General features: G+C 39.7%; 2 protein-coding genes across 2 annotated transcripts; both read left to right on the forward strand.

Annotated features, from left to right (window-relative positions):
- Positions 1-2300: 2300 nt before the first annotated feature.
- Positions 2301-5753, forward strand: LOC308700420 (uncharacterized protein). The gene is made up of 4 exons (XM_081382054.1): positions 2301-2433; positions 2782-2937; positions 3540-3948; positions 4292-5753. The coding sequence occupies exon 4, from the start codon at positions 4725-4727 to the stop codon at positions 5550-5552; it is 828 nt and encodes a 275-aa protein (XP_081238180.1). The 5' UTR covers positions 2301-2433; positions 2782-2937; positions 3540-3948; positions 4292-4724; the 3' UTR covers positions 5553-5753.
- A 3473-nt stretch (positions 5754-9226) lies between these two features.
- LOC308701272 (uncharacterized protein) lies at positions 9227-20505 on the forward strand (the record flags this gene model as incomplete). The annotated part of the gene is made up of 5 exons (XM_081383468.1): positions 9227-9530; positions 12756-13007; positions 15234-15931; positions 16086-16291; positions 16838-20505. The coding sequence occupies 5 exons, from the start codon at positions 9227-9229 to the stop codon at positions 18564-18566; spliced, it is 3189 nt and encodes a 1062-aa protein (XP_081239594.1). The 3' UTR covers positions 18567-20505.
- Between the last annotated feature and the right edge of the window lie 1190 nt (positions 20506-21695).

The following is a 21695-nucleotide window of genomic DNA, read 5'->3' on the forward strand; positions in this document are numbered from 1 at the left end:
ACTCCTCTGTCCACCTCCACCACCACCCTCCTCCTCCTTAACTGCCGATGATTTTGCAAACTTCTTCACCAACAAAACAACAACTATCAGCAGTCAATTCTCAGCTCCACACACACAGGAACCCAGACCGACCCCTTCCACAGCCAATACCCCTCTGTCCTCCTTTTCGCCGCTAACAGAGGAAGAAGTATCTACACTTCTCCTCTCCAGTCACCCTACCACCTGCCCTCTAGACCCCATCCCCTCACACCTTCTACAAGCCATCTCTCCCACACTTCTACCAGCACTCACACACATCATCAACTCATCCCTCCATACTGGCACTTTCCCTACCGCATTCAAGCAGGCTCGGGTCACTCCACTGCTTAAAAAACCAACGCTAAACACATCTTTTGTAGAGAATTACAGACCCATCTCTCTCCTACCATTCATTGCAAAAACACTTGAAAGAGCTGTTTTCAACCAAGTAACATCCTTCTTATCTCTAAACAACCAGCTGGATGTCAACCAATCTGGCTTCAAGAAAGGGCATTCAACTGAGACTGCATTACTGTCGGTCACAGAAGCCCTACGGATTGCAAAAGCTGCTTCCAAATCTTCACTCCTCATTCTCCTGGATCTGTCTGCCGCCTTCGACACTGTGAACCATCAGATCCTTATGTCCAGCCTCTCATCACTGGGCATCACAGGAACTTCACTCCACTGGTTTGAATCCTATCTCACAGGTAGGTCCTTCAAGGTCGCATGGAGAGGCGAGGTATCCAGAGCACATCAACTGACCACAGGGGTTCCCCAGGGTTCAGTTCTTGGTCCCCTCCTCTTCTCCATCTACACTACATCACTGGGACACATCATACAGGCACACGGTTTCTCCTACCACTGCTATGCTGATGACACACAACTCTTCCTCTCATTTCGACCAGATGATCCCACAGTAGCTGCACGGGTCTCAAGCTGTCTGGCGGACATCTCGACATGGATGAAGGAACATCACCTACAGCTCAACCTGGCAAAGACTGAGCTGCTCGTCCTCCCTGCCAATCCATCTCTAAAGCACAACTTCACCATCCAGCTTGATTCATCATCAATCACCCCATCAAGGTCGGTCAGAAATCTGGGAGTAACGTTTGATGACCAGCTGACCTTCACAGATCACATTTCAAAGACAGCTCGATCATGCAGGTTTGCATTGCACAACATCAGGAAGATCAGGCCTTTCCTAACTGAGCACGCAACACAACTCCTCGTCCAGGCCCTGGTCATTTCTAGGCTTGACTACTGCAATGCTCTTCTGGCCGGACTTCCAGCATGTGCTACCAAACCTCTTCAGATGATCCAGAATGCTGCAGCTCGTCTTGTCTTCAACGAGCCCAAGAGGGCCCACGTCACCCCTCTGTTAATCTCTCTGCACTGGCTACCTCTCGCTGCTCGCATCAAGTTCAAGGCATTGACGCTTGCTTACAGATCTATCACAGGCTCAGCTCCCTCCTACCTTCACTCACTCCTACGAGCCTACATCCCCACCAGACGCCTACGATCAATCAACAAGCGACGTCTCGTGGTTCCATCACAGAAAGCCACAAAATCACTTTCCAGATCATTCTCATTCACAGTTCCATGCTGGTGGAACACTCTCCCCACCCTTATCCGGAATGCTGAATCCCTGACAACATTCAAAAAACAGCTGAAAACCCATCTCTTCCATGAGCACCTAAACTCAAAAAAAAAAAAAAAAAAAAAAAACCTTTCCCTTAAAATCCCACCTATCATGCTTATGCTACTCTGAATAATGCCTGAACTTCGTATTCTGAACACTTCTTGCGTTGTTGTTGTCTTTTGCCTCTTCATGATGACTCGCTTAATTTAGTCCTGATTTGTAAGTCGCTTTGGATAAAAGCGTCTGCTAAATGACTAAATGTAAATGTAAATGTAAATGTAAATGTAAACTAATCAATTGTAAATTACTTATAACTGAATCTACACAACATACATACAATAATTAACATATCACTTATTAATCATTTATGAACGCATAGTCATGTTTCGTAAATAATTAGTTAATCATTTACTAATCACATTTAAATGACTTGTAACGGAATTTACAAAACATACATAAAATGTTAGTATATCACTTGCTACTCATTTATGAATGTTCTGTAAATGACTAGTTCATCATTAACTAACCACTTATAAATGACTTACAACTGAACGTTATTATAAAGTGTTACCAGTACATTTTTCAACAGTTTTAAAAATTAAAGAATAGCAACAAAACCTCAGTTTGCTACTGTTCATGATCTCAGTGAAAGTACTGAAGTCTTCCCTGATATATCTGCTCTGCCGACACTGGCAGGGTTTTGTTTTTGTTTTTTAGATAAACTTCCAAGAATCTTTAGGACTTCATCTGGATTTTCCTAAATGTCAAACATCACAGTATGTTCTTTACCTGTATATCCACCACTGCAGATTTGAACTCTTCTTTTTTTGACTCAGTTTATTCTCCTGTCTACTCTATCTCTTTATCGTGCTTCAAATTCTTATCTGTATTTCTGACTAGTTTATTTTTCATAGATTCCTAATTTCCTAAATAGACTTTGCTAATTGTTGTCTGAGTACAGTACTCTAGTTGTACTATTTTGCAATTCGTGAATGATTTTGTCTATGTGGCTCAGAGCAAAATCTACAATCTGTAGAATTAAATAACATCAGGCATACATTACTGTAATCTTTAGATGATATATTGTGCCATTTGAATAAATATGTAATTTTCTCTCTTCACAGATCCTGCTCTAATCATGGAGGCGGCTTCCCTGTCAGCGGAGCCATCAGCTCTGCGCAGCTACACAGGAGAACTTGTTCACTGTGTAAACAGCAATTACGAAAAGCTGTTTGGCAGGAAAGTGGTCCCCACGTTTTGTTCCCCTGCATGTTACACCGGTGAGAAATGTTTTTTTTTGTTTTTTGTTTATCAACTTGCAATTTCTGTGTAACCTCCATCTATATGTCAGATTTAAACAGATTAAGTCGACTGTATCATAATTGATATGCAAGTTTCTAAAGGCCTCTAAATTATCAACATGATCAAAACTTTTCTGGAAACATGCCCTCTGTCGTCTGATTTATAGTCCATATTTTAACTAGTAAAAGTGTCTAAAGTAATTGTAAGAATAACTTTATATTGTAAATAACAATTTTTTTTTATATTATTACAATTTATAACAAGTTATAACAATTTTATATTGTTAGTAATATAGTAATATACTAGACTGAAGCAGCTTAGGTTCACTTGATTAGAAAATCATGTTACATGTATATATCAAAATGATCATCAGACTTTTCTCTCAATCATCATTTTATTGCATTTCATGTAATGTTTTGTCCCCATAATTAAAGGTTTTGGGCCTCTGAATAATATTTTTTTCTCCTCGACGATGAGCTCTATATTCTCACACTATATGAGCTACTACAGAAGCCTAATGTATCAAATATGATACACAACATTGTATTTAATTTCTGTTTGTTTATTGTTTTTATTTCAGGTGAGCTCATTGGAGTGCAGTATCTGTTCCAGCAGACTGGCCATGAACCCAGACTCTGAGCAGACAGCAGAGCTCATTGAGGACCTCAGTGTGGAGGAGCGAGAGGAAGATGAGGGCTTCTGTGACATCAGCGAGGATCACACAATAACAGATCCGGAGGCTGTTCTGTCACCACCCTCTTCCACACTGACACCGGGTTCTTCCACCCTGGTCACCAGCAGTGCCACGTCTGCACCGGTCTCCACATCTCCTTCACTGGTCCCTGACCCCAAACACACACCGTCTCCTTCGTCACCTGGACCCTCAGGGACTGCTGTCACACGTACCTGTTCCCTCTGAAACATCTGTTTCAACTCTCCCTTCAGAGCCAGAGGATGCTGGTCAGGATGATGATGATGAAGAAGAGACGGTAAACACCACTGCTGTCTTTCAAATTAGCTAGAATAATTATAATGAATTAACATCCAGTGCTTTAAATTCAGACTTTACACATATTTAAAATTTAAAAGTACAACCTAAATTCATTTGTAAGCTGCAAATACACATTAAGCCAAGTCATCTTTATTTCTTTGGTGCTTTATAAAGTACATGTTAAGAAAATGTCAAGAACGGCGCTCTCTGCTTTGTACTATACAGATTGTGTTAAAGAAGCTTTACGGTGATAAACAGGAAAATAACACAATCAGTTATGGAATGATGCATTAGACAGATGTGATGTAATAATTGTGTTGCGTGTTTGTGTTTTTTAATAGGCTGTTGACTACCAAAATGTCCCGGGATATCAACATGTGGACCAGCTGGCAGAACATCTGGTGGATCTCCGGGCCCACACAGCCCTCAGCCTGACCAGCCAGGAAGCCAACACCATAATCGCTCTTTGGCAGAACCTGGATGACCGGGACAAGGAACGGGTGGTGTATGGCAGTCGATGCCGAAAGAGACTGCTGAGTGGACGCTTCAAAGTGCCCAAGAGGTCCACTCACCCTGGAGTCGAGAGCACCACCAGATGTGTGCACTCCTGCTCAGTGGCCTGACTGTTGCCGTCTGGTGGAGACCATCTCCATCAGACTTTGCACTGTCCACCCAAGCCCCAAAAGAAAAGGCAAGGGATCCCTGTCGAGATGGTCTCTGATCCTGCAAGACTATCGCAGGATAAGGCAGCTTGTACTGGGCAACAGCTTGGGGATGGGAGGAACATCCATGCAGCTGGTGGAGGTTAACCAGAACACCCTGATTCAGTGGTACAACAGCAGACAGAAGAAGCAGGAGCTGTCTGTGCTGCTTCAGGGCATTCAGTTGCCTCAACCCCTCCCTGAAGCTCATGAACCTCTCCAGGTTGCCAAACATCTACGGACTGGGCTAGAACAACCAGGGGAGCAGCACCAGTACAAGCTACCAGAGAGCACAGCTGGTCAGGCAAAGCAGAGGCAGACTTCTGTTGGGCGACCCCCTCTCAGACCCAAGGCACCAGCGCAGAGTCAGATCAGTCTGACACCATCAGCACCTGGAGCTGCACTGCAGATGGTGCCAAATGTACTTATGCCAGCAGCACCAGGTTTCCAGGGTGTGCCATTGTTTCAGGGTGTGCCAATGTTCCAGGGTGCGCCAATGTTCCAGGGAATCCCAATGTTCCAGGGAATCCCAATGACCCAGGGAATCCCAATGACCCAGGGAATCCCAATGACCCAGGGAATCCCAATGACCCAGGGAATCCCAATGGTCCAGGGAATGCAACTGATTCAGCCACTGTTACAACCAACAGCTGTACAGGGCACCCGCTTACCCGCTGCAGCCGCTGCCAATCCAGACGCCATGCCCAAGAGACCCTACAGGAGAACTGTTGAGGCCAACACTTATAAGAAATGTGGGCAATTCAAAACAAGTGCAACAGGACATAGCCAGTACAGGGGCAGGGTGCACTGGTGTACTGGTGTACTGGTGTACTGCCCACAGGCCGAGATGCTTTCAAAAGAGGTGTGGCTGGAGGAAATGCGGAGAACCTTTTCCAAATAATGTATATATTTTTGTGTATATAGTATCGTGTATATCGTGTGTTTTAACAGTTGTTTAAATAGTTCACAATTGATAATACTTGTGAAAATTATTTAACATTTTAATTTATGTTTTTATATGTTTTTTTAAACGTTATTTAACATTTTAATATTCATTACTGTTCTGTTGGCATGATTGTAAAATAAAAACAAACTTTGCAAGTAATTGCTTTTTGATTTTTACTTCCATATAACACTATTTCATAAGTACACTGCAACAATATAACATTTGTAAATAAAAAGATCATTTGTAAATTTTGTTATTATTTGCTTGTGAAAGACGTTTTCAGCATATTAGTTAATATTTAATGGGTTGCATCTTTGTTTATTACAAATAACAGATTTGCAAGTGTCTTGTTTGAATGTAACCTAAAAAATATACTTAATCAAATCAATAGTAATACAACTACTAAATAATAACACTGTTCCATTGGTAATTATATTTTTTATGAAAGAATATAAAAAAACACAACAAACAAATTACATATGTATATTTTATTAACACTGGAACAGTATGCATTCCAAAAAATTTGCTTATTTACTTTACATTTATTACAACACAATATTTTATCAGAACACTGCAACAATTTAACATTTGTTTATAAAAATATAATTTGTACATTTTGTTATTCGTGTGACAAACATTTTCAGCCTATTAGTTACTATTTAATGGGTTGCATCTTTGTTTATTGCATAATAGTGCAAATAACATTATTTTTCATGAAAGAATATCAATAAAACACAACAAATAAATTACATATGTATATTTTATTAACACTGGAACAGTATGCATTCCAAAAGAATGCTTATTTAATTAAAAAATAAATATTACAAAAAGTTGGCTTTAGCTGGATTCGAACCCCGGTCTCGGTGAGCACCTGCAATAGAAAACAGTGTAATATAAATGCGTGATTTTCCCGCACGAAGAAACCGGAAATTGTATCATAAGACCTATGCTGAGGAAGACATATCTCTGAACGTCACATTTCACCCTTTCTTTTCTTCATTTTTTCTTTCCCTTCTTCCCCTTCTCTTTTTCTTCCTTCCCCCTTTTCTTCCCTTCTTCCCCACCTTTGTTGGACTATTGTTCCCCAGCTTGAACGCAGCGCCTTAGACCGCTCGGCCACGCTACCGCTGGAGCAGCGCTCGACCCTGACCCCTTTCGGCTAGTCCAATCACTACACTCCACGGCAAACAACAATTCGAGATGACAGGCGAAATTATGTGTCAGTGCTTTTGCGTTCTTTCGCAAATGTTTTGTGTTCTTTAGTTCAAAACTAAAGAACTAATACATATATTTTGTTTGATTTCATTTGATTCGTAACAACCCTATAATGTCATAGTATTCTAATTGCTTTTATTTATTATTGATTATTAATCTATTCATTTTAATAAGCACAAAAAAGTAGTTTATATTTATATTTCTTTGTTGTTATATTTTTAAGTTATAAAATGCTTTATGCAAGACAGTCCAGGGCCACTTTTTAGTCCCAGTCCCCTCTTACCCCCATTATATACTATATCATATAGCAATTCCATCAGAAAACAGGCACTGAGAGCAATGGACAACAGCACGTGTAGAATCAGGGTAAGATCTTGTGTGAAACTGACTTATTTTGCTTTCTGCAAAGAAGATCTTTGGTGCACATTCTTTTAGGAAAATAGGAAATATCAGTTTACATTTCCAAACATTCTTTGTGCCATTAATTGTAATAATCCAGTGAGATTTGTGTATGCACAAGGAGTCTGACAGCAGCCGGTATAATCTGATCTCACCATCATCGAGTCCGTCTGTGATTACATGAAGAAACAGAAGAAACTGAGACAGACTAAATCCAGAAGAACTGCGGGAACGTCTCCGAGACGCTTGAAGAACCTGAAGAATCCAAATTTAAGAATATGTTTAAGATCTGCTGATCTTACTTCCTTACATAACATCACATGAAAAACTAAGGTGAATTACACTGTATTGGGCATTCAAGGTGAACATGATGGCATCAATTTACTGATCAGAAGTCAGCTTTAAGTCAGCTGTCTAAACATTGTAATAGTCAGGGGTTTTGTTAGCCTTTGATCTTCCAACTAAGAGTTGGACTGTGTGTGAATGTTACCTAGTCTTAGTTCTCGGGACCATTTGTGTTTATAACATTTGGGGAAGTCAGTTGGGGGCAATTACCTCTATTGTCTTTAGATGATTAGATTTAGTGGTTACCTCTAAGGCTGTGTGTATGTTTAGCACCTTTAAAGACAGCCCACTGAAAGGCCTATAAAGAAACCATGTGAAGTATGTTAGTTAGAATGATTTGGGAAGAACTGCAGCCGCGTACAGCGAAGTCCTCAATAAAGAATAACTTTGTTTGAACGTGATCCCCAACGTCTCCTGGTCTCTTGCTTCGACGAAGAAAAAGTTTTCAACAATTTGCTGCCGCGACCCGGATGGAGAAACTGAAACTCAACAAAGAATGAACTTTCCAGACCGAACCTTGAAAACTTCAAGCTCAAAGATCTCAACAAAGGTGACTGAGTCCCAGACTGCATCTTGAAACTTCAAGCTCCAAAAAAATCTCAAAGACTGAATTTTGCCAGACGGAATCTTTCTCTACAAATGAAAGACTCGGTGAGTTTCACTCCATTAAAAGAACCAATGCAGACCAGTACAAATGTTTTCCTCTGCGCCGTTCAGAGAAGTAGTTAACAAACAACTGTAGAGTTTGGTTAACTAAAGATAAGCCTCTAAAAAGTTTTCTTTTAGAGATGAAATTGATCCTCTGTTGTTGACAGGGAAGATTAACAGTTACATGTTAATATTGTGTGTATGCTCTTGCTAGAGAAGACCTATCTGTAAGCTAGAGAATTAGCTTTAGAATTAGATTAGCCTCATGTGCTAATAAGATTGTACCCTCTGTTTGCAAGACAGTAGAGAGAAGTTTTTTTAGTGTTTTGTGATTAAGTAACAAAGGAAGTCACAAAATGGTTAGAAGGAATGCTAGGCTGATACCCACGACAGAGAAAGGTGGATTAGCTAGCCCGTTATGGACAGACAATGAGTTTAAGTCCTTGTTAGGAGAATGCATGGACTCAATCGTGACTGAGGAAGTCAGATTGAATTTAACAAAGAAATTTGGCATTGATGCAGTCAAAGTTTGTTCAATTGAAGATTGTAAGAAGGTACTAGGAGCAAGTATTCGCAAGAACGATATGAAAGCTATTATCTGTTGTTACCGAGAATTTAGCTTATCCATTGCACAAGAACAAGCTCGTTGTATTGCTACGTTAAACGATCAGAACAAACAATTGCAGACTCACATGTCCTGTCTCAAGACAAAGGTGGGCCATAACAAAGCCTCAACCAAATGTGATTTAGAAGACCAACAGTCAGATGAAAGCTATCCTGATTTACAGTCTTTTGATAGTATAGAGGACAATGTCAATGCAGATGTAAATGCAGTTGAAGTGTGCGTAGCCAGACAAAAGCCTCAGGGAAAAGGTGTTGATACAGTTCCATGTGCAACCCCCATATTGCAGCCACAAGCAATCAAAACATCTTTAGGTCCTAAAGAGATTGAGAGAATTGCTGAAAGTTTGCCATCAGTGCAAAGAAATTTTTCTAAGTTTAGAAGAGCATTGATCAGCAAAATGCGGCTCTATGATATGACTCTAGCTGAAGTCACCCAGCTAATATCACAGATCTTGACTGAGTCAGAATTCAATGATTTTGAAAGTGCTGTAAATAATTCTGAACTGCAACAGGCCAGTAAAGATGAATTAAGAGAGGAAGTTGTTAAAGTGTTAAAGAACATTGTTGGACCGAAAGTGGACTGGTCAAAGCTCACTAATTGTGTACAGAAGAAGGATGAAACTGTTTGTGAGTACACAGAACGATTCTGTCAGATCGCTGCCGTTTACAGCGGAATTGCCGACACTCCAGAGAAAGTGTTAGGTCATAATGGTCCTCTAGTTCGCACATGGTCCGATGGTCTTTTGTCAGAACATAGAAATGCATTGCCTTTCTTAGATCTTACATGGTCAAATAGAACCCTGCAAGACAACTTGGACAGTTTAGCTATTTGGGAAAGAGACTTTGATGTCAAGGCAAGAGTAAAAATTGCAGCAGCATCCTTTAAGGTTAACTCAGAGAAGCCAAAGAAACGCAAAAGTCCTAGAGAAGCCAGTTGTTCTTACTGTGGCAAGCACGGACATTTTGGAAAAGAATGTCGAAAAAATAAAAATAACTTAAGACAAGTTAACAATGTTATGCAGCTCTTACTACATTTGTTTGCAACTTTGAAGCAACCCCTCCCCTCGTCACTGGACTCGTGGGTAAGCTTTTTGAGGTGTTAACAATTTGGGCTGTGATTGCTTAATCTCCCCAGTAACTTACAACAAAGATGAAAGACTTATTTTTGTTTAATAGAACAAAAGAAAAGTGACTGTCACAGTCTTTGTTTGGGGGACATTCAGAAAACTCACAGCCTTAAAATGTTATACCACAGAATATTGCAGTTAGACAACCATCCTCTGTTAATGATGTTTATTAGGACTGATGTTTCACTGGAGAATGGAGATGTGCCAATTTTCTCACACACTGTACAGTGTGCACACAACAGGGACAGAATAGGACACGGTTCAGTGAGGGCCCTGGAAAGAACTGACGCAACAGGCGTCGGGGGGCCAATCCAGGGTGAAGACACTACCTCATAGGCCTTTCCCCATTTAGTCCATCCTTACCTCACTGGTCCATAGGTGTCAAATCAATTAAGAAATAGGGAAAGAATGAAACGACAACAGTAGACTCTGAAAACGATAGAACCATAGTGTTTAAACTGCTACAACCGTAGTGTTTTGAAGAAATACTGCTCTGTTTTGTTTTCTTTCTTCCTCTGTGCAGATAAACACTTGATGGCTGTTCCAAAAATCCATATGCAATGGCGTCTCACCTGCATATGAAGCCACAACCTCAAGAAGACAACTACACCCATTGCTGAACGAGCCAATCACAAAAGAAAAAAGAAAAAAATACACAACGCAGAGATAAAGAACCTTCAGTCATCCATCGATATGATCAAGACTACAAGCCTGCACCATTATCTGAGTGCTGCACCGGGTTAATGTCAAGTTAACCAACAAGCAATTTTGATCTTTCAACAAAATTACACCTCAGATGACTGAAGATAATTCTTCATGGTTTAGAAACTTGTTCACGAGAAAATTAGTTCCAACCATAAAAGAAAATGAAAAATACACAGCGCAGAGACACCACGGACCCTAATCGCATGTTCGTTTCTGTGTCAACATGCAATTACAGAAAATCAACACAGAACATGTGCGACTTATGGAAGAATGAAGTCCATGCATGAATACTGCTGGTCTGCCGTTTCTTTGTTTTATTGTGTTGCAGGTATGTGTGTATGCCATGATGTATGCCATGAGTCATCAGAGCGACTCTACATGACAAATGGACTCTACAGGAAACAGACTTCACAGCTATTCAGGCGCCATGGACTTTCAAGACTTCCACTCTTATGCTACATGGTTTTCTGTGTAATCATGTGACATTTTACACCCTGCGTCGCAGGTGTCAACAGTTATGGTTTTGAGAAGAACTATGACACTCATGTAAATCAAGGACACAACACAGAGCAAGTTATATGTGCCTGTAACTTACACAAGTTACAAGAATGAACATATGTGATGTGCCTGTAACTTACACCAGTTACAAGAATTAACTTTATGTGTTTAAATTTGTATTTTGTGAGAGTTTTTAAGAACTCTCAAACGGGGGACTGAAGAATCCAAATTTAAGAATATGTTTAAGATCTGCTGATCTTACTTCCTTACATAACATCACATGAAAAACTAAGGTGAATTACACTGTATTGGGCATTCAAGGTGAACATGATGGCATCAATTTACTGATCAGAAGTCAGCTTTAAGTCAGCTGTCTAAACATTGTAATAGTCAGGGGTTTTGTTAGCCTTTGATCTTCCAACTAAGAGTTGGACTGTGTGTGAATGTTACCTAGTCTTAGTTCTCGGGACCATTTGTGTTTATAACATTTGGGGAAGTCAGTTGGGGGCAATTACCTCTATTGTCTTTAGATGATTAGATTTAGTGGTTACCTCTAAGGCTGTGTGTATGTTTAGCACCTTTAAAGACAGCCCACTGAAAGGCCTATAAAGAAACCATGTGAAGTATGTTAGTTAGAATGATTTGGGAAGAACTGCAGCCGCGTACAGCGAAGTCCTCAATAAAGAATAACTTTGTTTGAACGTGATCCCCAACGTCTCCTGGTCTCTTGCTTCGACGAAGAAAAAGTTTTCAACAAACCCTTCCTGCAAAGCTACAGGACTGTGGAAAGTACTGACATTCAATTCATTTATAATTTATTTATGATTTAACTTTTATTAACTAATTCAAATCAATGGTGTAACGACCCTTTGCGTTGAAAACGGCTTTTGTCCAGGTACACTTGCGCATAGTTTTCCAGGGAGCTTTGCAGGAAGGTTTTCTTCGAGACGTTCCCACAGTTCTTCTGTGTCAAGTTTCATATGAAAGTCCACACCCTCCACTAGTTTGTCCTTTATATATTTAAAAAAAAATCCGAAAATGTTTGTCATCAATTGATTGTTTTCTAAGTTTCGTCAACCTTATATTCAATCGCTCTTGTTGTCTAATTATCCGCATCTCTTGCTTTGGAAACGGTTGTCTCCTGAGGAGGAACTTCCCGTCTTCTGTCTTCGTCGTTTCTTGGCTTCTTTATTTTCTTCTCTGCTTTTTCTCTTTTCTGAAGATTTGCTACAAATAAATCATCCAAATTAATCTCAAGCTTGTTTGTTCTAGTTTTTTCTTTGCCCAGGGAATTTACAATGGAAGTACACTCATCACAATTCCTGACAATGTGCAAGTGTGTTTGATATATGGACCAAGTTTTCAGACCCAGCGCTGTCGATTCCCCCTGTCACGCACGGGTACTAGCTTCAGCCCAGCCGGGCTTGGGCCCTCATAATAATAATATTCACCCTTTCAAGACTTATTAGGGCACAAAGAACACAAGCAAACCAGAACAGAATAGTTTCGGTTTCTAAATTAGATCTAGCTCTAAAAAAAACCCAACACAGATTTTCTACCCTTTCTCCAGCTCATACACCCTCATACTCTCATGCAGAGGACATTGAGGTGTCTGTGTTCTCGTGTGAGGACTCGATCTCGTCTGTGTTCCCAGACTTCGGGAGATCATGTGGAGTCCTCTTCTGTCCAGTGCCCGGTTGGCATCCACCCAGAACTATTCATATCACTCATCCTCAGCTCTGTATTTATATCCTGGTCGCCCGCCTGCTGGTGTCTCGAGTTTCATCTGTTCAACCTGCCTTCAATAAACTGTTTGCTTGCATTTGGATCTACAACTCTCCTTCTGACAGTAAGTACATTTTTCAACAGTTTTAAAAATTAAAGAATAGCAACAAAACCTCAGTTTGCTACTGTTCATGATCTCAGTGAAAGTACTGAAGTCTGCCCTGATACATCTGGGGCCTGTTTCAGAAAGGAGGTTAAGTGAAAACTCTGAGTATGTTAACCCTGAAATGAGGGAAACTCTGGGTTTTCTGTTTCAGAATGGGAGGTATGTTAAACCTGAGAAAGCAGAGTAAGTCAAGCCCGTTTCTGAAAGAGAGGTAACTTATACTCAGAGTCAGTTACCATGGTGACTTACTCTGTGAACCTAACCTGGTCAGGAGCAACTTTTCTTCGGTAAACCCAGAGTTTCTATCGGTCTCCTCCCCTTTTTTTTAAAGAGGAATTCTTTATTCATTCATTCTTTCAGTACATTTTTATTAATAAAATTAATCTTTTATTAATAAATAAAATTTAGCTATTTTTAATGCAATTTTTTTTGAAGATGAAGTCTATATAACTCCTTAACTGGCAACTGAAAATACAGTAGATTAGAGTTACATAATGTGGTTCTGAACAAATTCTACAGAATTAAACTGTGGCTTTACTGGAAATCACTGAACTGTTCATCTGTGCACCAGAAGTTGCTGGACCGTCCTCCTGCTGTTCTTCCACACTCTGGGGGCGGGGAGAGATGAGAATACCCGTTTATACTCAGATTTAAACTTAGATTCTGTAGGCTACTCCACATAAAAATGTGAAATAATCAGAATGTGTAGATTGTTTGATGTGTAAACACATAATATTAACATTACCTCTGTAGGCCTCTAAAATAGCCTATATAAAAAATAACACATATGTAAACCTCTTACATGTTATGAGGCCCTTGGATCTTCGGGACTGGCTCTGAAGTCCCTCCAGGAATTCCCTCAGCTGTAAATGCTGCTGCACTGCTAGACACTGGATGCTATTTAGTTATTTAATATGTCACATGTAAAGTCAGGCCTACACCCATGATGTGCTCAAGCCTTACTTGACTGAATTATGTTTTTATATTTAATCTTCAGCTGCTGCCATGTTCTTCTAATACAGGATTGCTCCTACATGAACATTAAAATGAGGTTTAATAACACACTGTTCTTCCAGTTTCACCTCTGATATTATAACAGTTGGGTAAGTTACTTGTATTACTAACTACAAATGACATCTTCAACAGTGTAATTAGATTAATGTAATAATGACTATCTTTAGAAAGTATTGGTCTACTAAATCAACCTCAACCACTTGAACAATACAAGGAGAGACAAGAAACTGCACTTTTAATGCTTTCAAATAAACAATATACAGTTGCATGAATTATTCTTGAATTGACCAAAGTGTGTAGAGGGAGAAGGTTACATTAAAAATATACCTTTTAAAAATGTATGTTAAATATACAGAATTGTTCTATAGTCTAATGCAATTGCATCAGATTTTACTTTAAATTACAGATGAATTAAGAGTAATCCCTTTAATTAAATTACAGTATTAATGTTCTAATACTGTAAAATTACAGTAATAATGTTCGTACTGGTGAGAAATATGAAGACCTCTTTGTGTCTGGCGCTGTTGCCATGGTGACTCGTAATATCTGTGCTCCACTGATAATGGCTTTTTATAGTTGTGGTGCACGCGCTTAACTCAGAGTCAGTCAACTCAGAGTTGATTGAACTAACTCATTTCAGCTGTTCTGAAACCAGAAACTCAGAGTTTCCCATCTCAGGGTAAGTCAACTCAGAGTTGGTTGAACCTCCTTATTGAAACGGGCCCCAGGTCTGCCGACACTCTCAGGGTTTTGTTTTTGTTTTTTAGATAAACTTCCAAGAATCTTCAGGACTTCATCTGGATTTTCTTAAATGTCAAACATCACAGTATATTCTTTATATCCACCATTGCTGATTTGAACTGTTTTTTTTTTTTTGACTCCGTTTATTCTCCTGTCTACTTTATCTCTTTATTGTGCTTCAAATTCTTATCTGTATTTCTGACTAGTTTATTTTTCCTACTTGGTTTCCTACTATAGACTTTTCTAATTGTTGTCTGAGTACAGTACTCTAGTTGTACTATTTTGCGAATCGTGAATGATTTTGTGTCTATGTGGCTCAGAGCAAAATGTACAATCTGTAGAATTAAATAACATCAGACATGCATTACTGTAATCTTTAGATGATATATTGTGCCATTTGAATAAATATGTAATTTTCTCTCTTCACAGACCCTGCTCTAATCATGGAGGCAGCAGATGTGTTATGTGATGCGCTCTTCCACTGGCTGGAGAACCGAAAAGAATGTGCAGAAGAGCTGAAGAAACTGGCGCAAAAGCTGAAAGATGTTCATCAGGGCAGCAACATCTCTCTGGGGGTCGGAGCTGCCGCAACTGTGGGCGCAATATCTGGAGCAGTGATTGCAAGAGATAAGGCCAGCCCTCTAGAGACTGCTGCAGCAGCTCTAGGGGGCACTCTAGGGGGCGCTGCAGTCAGTGCCATTTCCACATGGGTAGAGAAATTAATCGCCAGCAGACCCTTTAAAAAAGCTTCTGAATTAATTAAGAAAGATGAGAAGGTTGGCACGAAAATTCAGAAGCTACTGCGAGATCTGAAGGACAGGTGTGGAGAAACACTGAAGGTCAGGTGTGCAGAAACACTGAAGGACAGGTGTGCTGAAGCGCTGCTCGGGACTCATGCTGATGAGCTGGACTGTGAGATGGCCACTCTACTGATGTCGGCTCTGGCCAGAAGGAGTAATACTCACGTACCCCTAGACTTGCTCAGAGATTTCAACAGGGCCACGTTCTTTCGTCACATTGACTTTATTTGCCACGCTCTGGGCGCCGTTAATTTTTTAGTGTCGGCCAAAGAAATGATGAAGAACATCGAACTCATTGGCATTAAAGCTGCTGAAGCAGGATCAGAGGTATCAGCTTTCTTTCCTCAAGCATCCCATTTTAAGAAACTTTTGGTATTGAAATTCTCTTGCAGTGACTATTCAAGAGTAGAAAATGAAATATTCACTGCATTGCTCTTATGTTAGACTGATTTTGGGATTGTGTCTTTTCTTCTATGAACAGGGTGCGACTGGTTTCGGCATCTCTCTGTACGACCTGATTGTGAAGAGTAAAGCACTAGTAAAGGGCAATCAGGTCACGGAGGCCCGCAAGATCTTACGGGATTTAGCCAGGGAAATACGGGACGGCCGACGAAAGCTAAAGGGACAGCTGGATGCAATGCACCAATGTAACGTGTCGCTGGCTAATAAACAGTCCACGCATCCGAGGTACTGATGTACATTTTTTGTTTATTGAAGAGACACCGTAAAAACTAGACACAAAAGGAAAACAAACCATAATTTTACACACAACACCACTACGGACACAAAACCAAACATAATATACAAAACATTAACACTTTTACCGTATTCGCCTGGTAAGCAGCAGTAGATTAAGTCAGGAGCACTAACGTGTGTCTGAATTCACCTCTCATCATTCAGCTGACGCTAACACGTCCAGGTGGAATAAATCAGCACGGGTCACATGACACTCAACTTAAATAAGCTAAATAATAATAATACAGTACAAATGTCAAACCAAATTATGAAATTATCACAATACACATAAATACACATTTAAACTATAAAGTAGAAAAAAAAAAACATTAAGCACCGAAATCACCAAGATGTCATAACCCACAGCTGACCTTCCAGCGTCAGCTACAAGTATGATATATATGTATATTTTTTGTATTTGTCTGAGATTGTACAGTACTGCAATAATGAAGGTCTGAGGTAACTGACTGACTGACTGTACAACTTTTCTCATTACAGAGAAATCATCCAAAAATTCTTGCAAATGAAGAGGATCATCGAGAACTTGGGGGGATATTCTCTTAGCATGACTGTAAAGGGACAGAGAGTAATTGATTATATCAAAGGAACATATACAGACAACACAGTTCTCTCCTGGCTTCAGGAATTACCTCATCAGATTGAATTTGTGAATCTTCTACGATTTTTCCAGGAGAGGTTGACCGATACTGAGTATTTAACAACGTCTGTCAGAGGTCACATACACATTGTGTTTGTGGCTCATGGCAGTATTGATGACCAGTTAATGCCAGCCGGTGTTCTGGTGCCCACAGATAACATCAGAGACACCATTCTCTACTCTCCGTGGAACTGCGCTATTGACGGCGATGCTGCGTGTGCAATTGCTCAGGGTTTCATTCAAGTGGCAGACAGAGAGTTTTACAACAACAGAAGTACGCCTGACTATGAGCCGAACCCTTTGCCAGATCACTGGAACAACATGCGAGAATCTCTCCACGACATCCCAGTGATCCTTCTATTCCCTGTGACCCCTGAAGATGGAGCATGGGCCCTTTTTCAGCAGTTTTGGATGAATAGAGTGGAACTAGAAGACCGTGCTATTATTCCATATCTTGTCCCAAAATGTTTGGTAAATGCATTCGGAGAGATCCCCCTGTACATGCTCATATTTGTGACATCATTTTTACTCATGTTCTATGGTAAAACAGCTACTGTGCACCTGGCGGCTGGTTTGGGCCGAGGCAGAGGAACTCCAAGTTCAGAAGAGAGGGAAAGACAAGAGAGGGAAAGACAAGAGAGGGAAAGACAAGAGAGGGAAAGACAAGAGTGGGAAAGACAAGAGAGGGAAAGACAAGAGAGGGAAAGACAAGAGAGGGAAAGACAAGAGAGGGAAAGACAAGAGAGGGAAAGACAAGAGAGGGAAAGACAAGAGAGGGAAAGACAAGAGAGGGAAAGACAAGAGAGGGAAAGACAACAGAGGGAAAAACCAGCGTGGTTCAGACCAAAGAGGGAAAGACAAGCGTGGGAAAGACAAGTGAAGGAAAGACAAGAGAGGGAAAGACAAGAGAAGGAAAGACAAGAGAGGGAAAGACAAGCGAGGGAAAGACAAGAGAAGGAAAGACAAGAGAGGGAAAGACAACAGAAGGAAAGACAAGAGAGGGAAAGACAACAGAAGGAAAGACAAGAGAGGGAAAGACAAGAGAGGGAAAGACAAGAGAGGGAAAGACAAGAGAGGGAAAGACAAGAGAGGGAAAGACAAGAGAGGGAAAGACAAGAGAGGGAAAGACAACAGAGGGAAAAACCAGCGTGGTTCAGACCAAAGAGGGAAAGACAAGCGTGGGAAAGACAAGTGAAGGAAAGACAAGAGAGGGAAAGACAAGAGAAGGAAAGACAAGAGAGGGAAAGACAAGCGAGGGAAAGACAAGAGAAGGAAAGACAAGAGAGGGAAAGACAAGAGAGGGAAAGACAAGAGAGGGAAAGACAAGAGAGGGAAAGACAAGAGAGGGAAAGACAAGAGAGGGAAAGACAACAGAGGGAAAGACAAGAGAGGGAAAGACAAGAGAGGGAAAGACAAGAGAGGGAAAGACAAGAGTGGTTAAGAAAAAAGGGGCGAACACAGTATGCCTACACAAGAGATGGAACCTGGATGTCTGTGAAGATGGATAACAGGAACGTGGACTCTGAGTTATACAGAGCCTTTAGATCATTGTTTAACACAAACCTCTAGATAAATCAGCTGAACGGCCTCTGGGTCAGTCCTGATATGTAGTAAACAGCTGGAGAGCGACCCGTGTGTCTATATATATCTAAAATATATAGTTCTAAAAAATCATTCTCGGTATTCAAGAATATGAGAGTTCACACCACAACTATAGCGATAACGCTATAGAGAAACAATATCATTGGAATCACTTTCAGAAAGATTTGATCATCTGATGAACGATAAAAACATTGGCAGCCAATCAGAATCCAGCGTGCTGTAACGAGCTCAAGCATTTAAAGAGACAGACAAGCTTATAATAAACAGAACGATATCGCCCGCTGGTGTAGACGCTGATATAGTTACAGTTATCGTTCTTGGTCTGAACAGGCCCTTACACCCTTCTATGACAACAATTATACACTAACAAACTAATTATAAATCATTTGCAAACTATTAGTTTATTCATAGATTATTAATAGTATCGCTAACACATTAACAGACTATACACAAATAGTGAGTTCTTCATTCATTGTTACTGTAATAAACCGTTTTTTTTTATTAGCTCAATGTAAAGACTTAGATAATGTTTTTTTTATCCTCTGTTAAGAACTTGTATCTGATGTATTTTAAACCATATATTAAATGAGTTGTTAATATTCATCAAAACATTAAGAAGTCATTAAATCACGGTAAATAAATGCTCTCGTATAAAGGGAATTGATGCAAATTTAAGGCTTGATTAGTGTCTATAGAAACACTTTTCATGGAATAATGAATAATAACGGTAGGTTTAAAGCTCATAATTATGTCCTCTTTTTATTCCTTTAATTACATTTGAAATCAATTTTAATCAATGTCTTATTCTTTGTTTTTCTTATTTCTTATTCTTATTACATTATTTGTTGTAAATCGTTTCTTAAAGCACGTTGAATTACCATTGTGTATGAAGTGTGCTATATTAACAAACTTGTCTTGCCTTGACTTTTGTGTGACTTAATCTAAAGTGTGAAATATTTAGCCCAATAAAACATTTATTAAGTGTAGCCCAGATGGGATTTTATATGCGAATAGAAATACAGACCGCAAGGGGTTAAAAAGTTGGTTTTAAGCTACTAGCATTCACATGCGTTTTTACACCCTAACTTGCTTGTGCTAAAATACCCACTTATTTTTATTTTATTGTTTTCTGATTGGGTAAATTACAGCGTTGATAATTCATGAGGGGGCGGGGCTTGAGAGAAGTGAGCGCATTTGCAGCTATGCGAGGTGAAAGTGAAAGGAACTTGCAATCCTTTCTTGATAAAGTACACCCAGTTAATATGGATGACCAATCGTTGTGCTTTTCTGGGATGCTTGTCTAATGGTTTGAAGGTACATTTTCTGTTTTTTTATGTTTAATATTGTCTGTATTCAATATAGCTAACTACTGAGGTAAATGCTAATCGCGAATTGCATGTTAGCATACATTTAGTGACTGTTAAAGTGTGTGTAGTGATGGCAAAATGAGGCTTCCTGAACCACTGAGACCTCGCAGCCCATTGCTTCAGCCAAAGGTTCATTACTCGAAGCTTCATTCAACATTGCTTACTAGTGACACCTAGCTACTGTGCAAAGAAATAGCAGACAAATTAATTCATTCTGAACCCGTTTTTATTCAAGTAGAGGTAACTGCAGGCTGGAGCAATGGGCGTGCCAGGAGGTCGGAAAGGAATGGGGCGTGCCTGGAGGAATGGGGCGTGCCGTAAGGTCTTTACAATTGGACGCGAAAGCTTCCTGATCCGCACAACAGCGAGCCATAAACTTAAAGGGATAGTTCACTTTGAAATTAATTTTTGATATGTTTTAGCTTACCTCAAGGGCATCCAAGATGTAGGTGTCTTTGTTTCCGCAGTAGTTTCAATTTTGATATTTTAAGGTCAAACCGTTCTTGTCTGTCAGTCATATAATGCAGGTCGATGGTCATTGTCTCAAAACACAAGCACAGAGTCCAAATTAAAACAATTCCCCATCGTCCAAATGAAACAATTCCCCATCATAAGTACACATTGACGGCCTAAGACACGAAACGAGCGGTTTGTGTGAGAAAACGAACAGTATTTATATCGTTGTTATCTCTTGAAAACAGCACACGTCCAAATGATCTGACGGCGCGGGCGGGTATAGATATATACATAGATGTCGCCTTGGCTACTGCAGTTCATTGGAACGAAACCGTAGCCAAGGCGACATCTATGTATATATCTATACCCGCCCGCGCCGTCAGATCATTTGGACGTGTGCTGTTTTCAAGAGATAACAACGATATAAATACTGTTCGTTTTCTCACACAAACCGCTCGTTTCGTGTCTTAGGCCATCAATGTGTACTTATGATGGGGAATTGTTTCATTTGGACGTGGGGAATTGTTTTAATTTGGACTCTGTGCTTGTGTTTTGAGACAATGACCATCGACCTGCATTATATGACTGACAGACAAGAACGGTTTGACCTTAAAATATCAAAATTGAAACTACTGCGGAAACAAAGACACCTACATCTTGGATGCCCTTGAGGTAAGCTAAAACATATCAAAAATTAATTTCAAAGTGAACTATCGCTTTAATCACTATTGGCCAACAAATAATTATACAAGACCAAATACATTTATTTCACTGTAAAATTAGCAATAATGATATTGGGAATACATTCAAAAGTATGTTTCCTTCGAAACCTTCTGTATGGCGCGGGTTACATGACGTCATCATCACCGCGACTTTTTTAGGATCAATCATTAAAAAACATTCATATTGTTTGTGATAAATGCACTTTTTGTAACACGTCACTTGAAGATATTGAACATTTATTTTTGTTTTGCCCTTTTTCTATTTCTTTTTGGACTGACTTTAAAATAGATATGACGAATTTGTCTTAATTTAGAACCTCATGACATTTTACTTTGTTTCCAAAACCCATATTTTTCTGAAAAACAAAATTATATAATTACATTTTGGCGAAGTTTTATATTCATAAGACAAAAATAACTCAAAAGAAACCCTCCTATATTACCTTTTATAACACTGATCTCACAGTATACTTTTAAACCCTTTCACACATGAGATCGCAAAACAAAAAGTTTTAGAAAATATCTAGAACTGCCTTGATATTTTTGTATTT

Source organism: Scardinius erythrophthalmus, assembly GCF_964197995.2.
Source record: "Scardinius erythrophthalmus genome assembly, chromosome: 13".
NCBI classification, from domain to species: domain Eukaryota; kingdom Metazoa; phylum Chordata; class Actinopteri; order Cypriniformes; family Leuciscidae; genus Scardinius; species Scardinius erythrophthalmus.

Bases quoted from the DNA above. Each gene is read 5' to 3' on its own strand.
- LOC308700420 (XM_081382054.1), top strand. From the start codon at position 4,725: ATGGGAGGAACATCCATGCAGCTGGTGGAGGTTAACCAGAACACCCTG.